The sequence below is a fragment of the Rhinopithecus bieti genome, unplaced genomic scaffold, assembly GCF_001698545.2.
Source record: "Rhinopithecus bieti isolate Rb0 unplaced genomic scaffold, ASM169854v2 scaffold_7398, whole genome shotgun sequence".
Taxonomy (NCBI): domain Eukaryota; kingdom Metazoa; phylum Chordata; class Mammalia; order Primates; family Cercopithecidae; genus Rhinopithecus; species Rhinopithecus bieti.
Window position 1 is genome coordinate 3719582 of NW_016805783.1, and position 4931 is coordinate 3724512.

The window sequence follows — 4931 nt, forward strand, 5'->3', positions numbered from 1 at the left end:
AAAAAAAAAAAAAAAAAAAAATTTGTCTCAAAATATATTATTTATATGTTTATATATTGTATATATATATAAATCTGTTTTTCCATTTGTAAGTAATACTTGCTTATCAAACGAAATTCAGAAAATACAGAAAATGGAAAGAAGAGGGAAAATTGTTTTAATTCAGCTGCAGAAAGAATGCCATTATTCATAGTTTGGTCAATTTCCTTTGAGTCTCAGGTACATTCATTTTTTAGCTTATTGTAGTTAGCAGGATACTAACAGACTTTCAATTACTGTTTATTGAAACCTAAGCATTTTTCATATAATTGTATCCAGTTTGTTTGATTTTCCCACTTTGTGTTATAAACAAAGAATTAAAGACAGCCAACACAGGACCATAAAACTGAATTTCATGACTTAAATAGTAGTAACTAACATTGATTGAGCACTTAGGCACCAGGCTCTATGCCTTGCATTTTATATGCATTACTTCCATTTTCATAACAGTTTATATAAAGTCAGTGTCGTCATTTAGAGGAAGAAATCAAGACTTTAATAACTAACTTACCTATGGAGGCTAAAAAGTAGATTGAATTTAAACCTTGATCTCTCTGACTCCATACTCTTTTTTTTTTTTTTTTGAGACAGAGTCTTGCTTTGTTGCCCAGGCCAGAGTGCAGTGGCACAATCTTGGCTCACTGCAACCTCTGCCTCCTGGGTTCAAGCAATTCTCCTGCCTCATCCTCCCGAGTAGCTGAGATTATAGGCGTGTGCCACCACACCCATATAATTTTTTTGTATTTTTAGTAGAGATGGGCTTTTACCATGTTGGTCAGGCTGGTCTCAGACTCCTGACCTCAAATGATCTGCCTGCCTCAGCCTCCCAAAATGCTGGGATTACAGGTGTGAGCCATTGTGCCTGACTTGACTCCATACTCTTAACCACTGGTCATAGTCGAGGATATGCATACATTAGGTTAACTTCATTTTGTCCTTTAGCGTACCTGGGGGGTTGGAGGGGGTGGTGTTATAATAAATTGTTTAAATTCATTAAACATTGAGGTTATATATAAATGAATAAGAATATGAATTCAAAGTTGTATCTTCCAAACTAGGGGAAAAAAGGTATTTTAAGGCCAGGCGTGGTGGCTCATGCCTGTAATCCCAGCACTTTGGGAGGCCAAGGCGGGTGGATCACCTGAGGTCGAGAGTTCAAGACCAGCTTGACTAACATGGAGAAACCCTGTCTCTACTAAAAATACAAAATTAGGCAGGCATGGTGGCGCATGCCTGTAATCCCAGCTACTTGGGAGGCTGAGGCAGGAGAATTGCTTGAACCCAGGAGGTGGAGGTTGCGGTGAGCCGAGATTGCGCCATTGCACTCCAGCCTGGGCAAAAGGAGCGACACTCCGTCTCAAAAAAAAAAAAAGGGGGGGGGTATTTTATTCTTGAACTAGTTACAAGAATAGGATGCTTTTGGGGTTGTGCATGGTCTGGATATCTCCTGCATGTTTATGATAGAAAATGTGAAGAAAAAGTAGACAATCCAATTTATATTTTGTTTTTACAACTGATTTGTGAATGGGAGACTAGTTCATAAATATAATATTTCTTTCATTAAATATGACTGAAATAGGCCGGGCGCGGTGGCTCAAGCCTGTAATCCCAGCACTTTGGGAGGCCGAGACGGGCGGATCACGAGGTCAGGAGATCGAGACCATCCTGGCTAACACGGTGAAACCCTGTCTCTACTAAAAACTACAAAAAAAACCTAGCCGGGTGACGTGGCAGCGCCTGTAGTCCCAGCTACTCGGGAGGCTGAGACAGGAGAATGGCCTGAACCCGGGAGGCGGAGCTTGCAGTGAGCTGAGATCCGGCCACAACCCTCCAGCCTGGGTGACAGAGCGAGACTCCGTCTCAAAAAAAAAAAAAAAAAAAAAAAAAAAAAAAAAAAATGACTGAAATAAATAATGTCAAGAGGTATTTCAGAACATTACAGATGATTGTTGGGATTTCCAAGTTTCGAAGATTGTTCTTGTGGGATAAAGGATCTTGTGAATTAAGCCGAAAACTAAGTTTGATACAGTTGAAGAATAAACCACATTTTTTTTTGATGTTGTTTAAATTAGGCAACAGCTGTTTACCAAGCAAAGGAGAAACTCAAGTCAATAGAAAAAGCAAGAAAAGGTTAGTATGGGAAGACTGAATGACCTGAGAAGTTAAGGTTCTGTTTTCAAGAGACCAATGAAGAGGATATTACTGATAATCATTTGCTTCTGTTGAAAGGATTCAATAAATTTTTATTGTAAAGTGTGTTATAGCATTGTGCTAGGTGTTGTGAGGGAGGTAGAAGTATCACATCCTTTTCAGATTATAAAAGCAATTAATACAAGGCAGTTTATGGCTGTGTGCCTAAATGTGCAGTAAAAACAGTGAGTTTATAAAATTGGTGGGAGAGGGAAAGAGAAATAAGGGTTAGAAGTGGAATTTGTACCAAATCTTGAAGGCCAGGACAGAGAGAGTGAAAGGACATCCATTGGACAACTGAGCTGGGACTGAAACATCATGAAGTCAGAGCCAGTTATAGTCTTGGCTTGTAAGCACGTTTGGTGGTGCAGAGGCCCCACATGCCTTCCTGGCCTGCTGTCCCTCTTTCAAAGGCTTCTGTTATGGATCTTACATGACTTTTTAGTTTGCCATACTAAAGGTCAGAATTGTAATTACAACTTTGGTTGTTTGCCTTTAGTGATTTGTACATATGATTTTACATTTATTCATCTGAGATGTATTGTCTAACTGTCCTCTTTTTTGGGAACCTACTTTTTTATTGTTGCATATGAAAAACAGCTAATATTCTTCTGAGTTAGGTTAGGCTTCTGTAGCAACAAACAAATCTCTAGGAGAGATGACTGAGGCTGGCTGTTGACTTCTAGACTGTAGTTTGATTTTGTTTTTAATCTTCAAAAATTTTACATACACTTTGTTACATTGAAACAGTATCTAAAGTTTGTAAAATGAAGTGTGTGGTTCTTCTCAGAGGTAACTATTAATGTTTGGTATATGTCCTTCTAGATTTTTTTTCTAGATCTGTGAGTATGTATATAATAAAAATACAAATACACATATGTACATGTATTTTAAACAATCAGGTCATATCGTACATATTATTTAGCAGTGTTTTGTTCACCTAGTGAATACATTGTAGATATCTTTCTACTGAGGTCTACTTAAGAGCCTTAGGGCATATTGATCAAACAGAGTGGTATGAACTGTCTGCTCTGATTTCATAGCTTGGATGTCTGAGAAATAAAACACTATTTTCTCCATTTTATTTGTGCTCACTATTGCTTTCAGAAGAGTAATAGTATTTAACGGTAGTTAATAATTGAGATTATTGAGTGCTGTCATGCTAATCTCCGAAATTTGTTTATGTCAGCTAATGTTTCTGGATTAGTGTCCTGTTTTTGGAGATTTACGTTTATACTAAATATGTAGATATTGTTAAGGAAGGCGGGTGACTGAGATTATTTTATTTTCGGATAATTTAAAATTAAATACGATGGGTAACTGATAGATACATTTCTAAACTTGTATGTTTGTTAGACTACAGGTTATACTATCCTCTTAACTCTTTCAGGTGCTATCTCCTCTGAAGAAATAATTAAGTATGCACATAGGATCAGTGCAAGTAATGCTGTATGTGCTCCACTGACCTGGGTTCCAGGTAAACACACTCCTGTTTTATACTAGATATATGTGATTTTGAAAATTCTTAGGTGACTGTGTACACACATAGATTTAATTTAGAATGTATGTATCCTTAGAAACCTCTGCCACGTATTTTCACATCTTTAATGGTTTATAAGTAATGATATAGGCCATGGGTTTTATAAATTTTGTTTTCTGTGAAGCCATTATTGCTAGGGAGTATGTTTCTTTCCTCTTTTGAAATAATAATTTGATTTTTTTTTTTAAAGTACAAGATAATGTGATGCTTCTAAAGCTTTGGATTTATATCCCATTATATCAGGGCTGGCCAGAAGCCAACTCTTTAGAGCCATTAGGATTTCCACAAAGGTTCCAGCCTGAGAAAGACAGTTCCAGTTATCTTAGATGCTAAAGACAAAGTGCTCTGTACCCAACAGTGAACACACAGACTTGGAAAGAGCTGGGATAATTAGACAGCAAAAGAAAGTATTAGGCTGCAACTATAATGACAGTGGATGAAACATAAAACAGGAGACGTAAGGTAGCAGCCTTATTGGAGGAAGGGGAAATATTAATAGTTGTCTCCACTTCAGTAACTCCTGAAGGTGCTGTGTTACCATGCTGAAAGCACTAAGGGTGACTATAATTTTGGGGATGAGTAATCTGCAGTTGGTGAGATGTGCCCGAAAAATCAGTCCAAATCTGGTCATGTTTTTGTCAACCACATACTGCTGTTTAGTGTGCTGTCATGTTTGGGATGAACATTACCTGCTCCTGCTATTTCGCCACGTATAGGAATTAGTTTCTGAATGACCAGATCAAAGAGGTTGGTTAGAAAAAGGTTTCATCTTAGACAAGGTGGCATGAGGAAAAAAAAGTAAAACAAAAAGGTGAAAATTAAAAAAAAAAAGTTTTAAATTAAGACAGTCCTTCTATTAAACATTCCAGTCCTTTCTGTCTTATAAGTGTCATGATTTTTTTCTCCCTTCTAGCATATATCATTGTCCTTTTCTTGCTAGAAAATACAGTTAAGTTTGAATAATTGAGATTGATAATTTTCTTAAGTTGTCATCCAGAATGTTTACAAAAAAAGACTTCTCATTTTTTTTAAAGTATAGAAAATAGTATATTCTTGGAAAGATTCAGAAAATTAAAAATGCATGTATTTTTAAAAGTAATATGCTATTAATAACAATTTATAAGGTGACTTTTCTCTTTTTTTTTTTTTTTTTTTTTTTTTT

At 36.4% G+C, this 4931-nt stretch overlaps 1 protein-coding gene across 1 annotated transcript in view; it reads left to right on the forward strand.

Annotated features, from left to right (window-relative positions):
• The window catches only part of MED4 (mediator complex subunit 4), a 19531-nt gene that overhangs the window by 11014 nt on the left and 3586 nt on the right, over positions 1-4931 (forward strand). The window contains exons 4-6 of the mRNA XM_017873724.1: positions 2112-2169; positions 3620-3706; positions 4430-4479. Of these exons, the coding sequence (XP_017729213.1) occupies positions 2112-2169; positions 3620-3706; positions 4430-4479 (195 nt within the window). The remainder of the gene's footprint in view (positions 1-2111; positions 2170-3619; positions 3707-4429; positions 4480-4931) is intronic.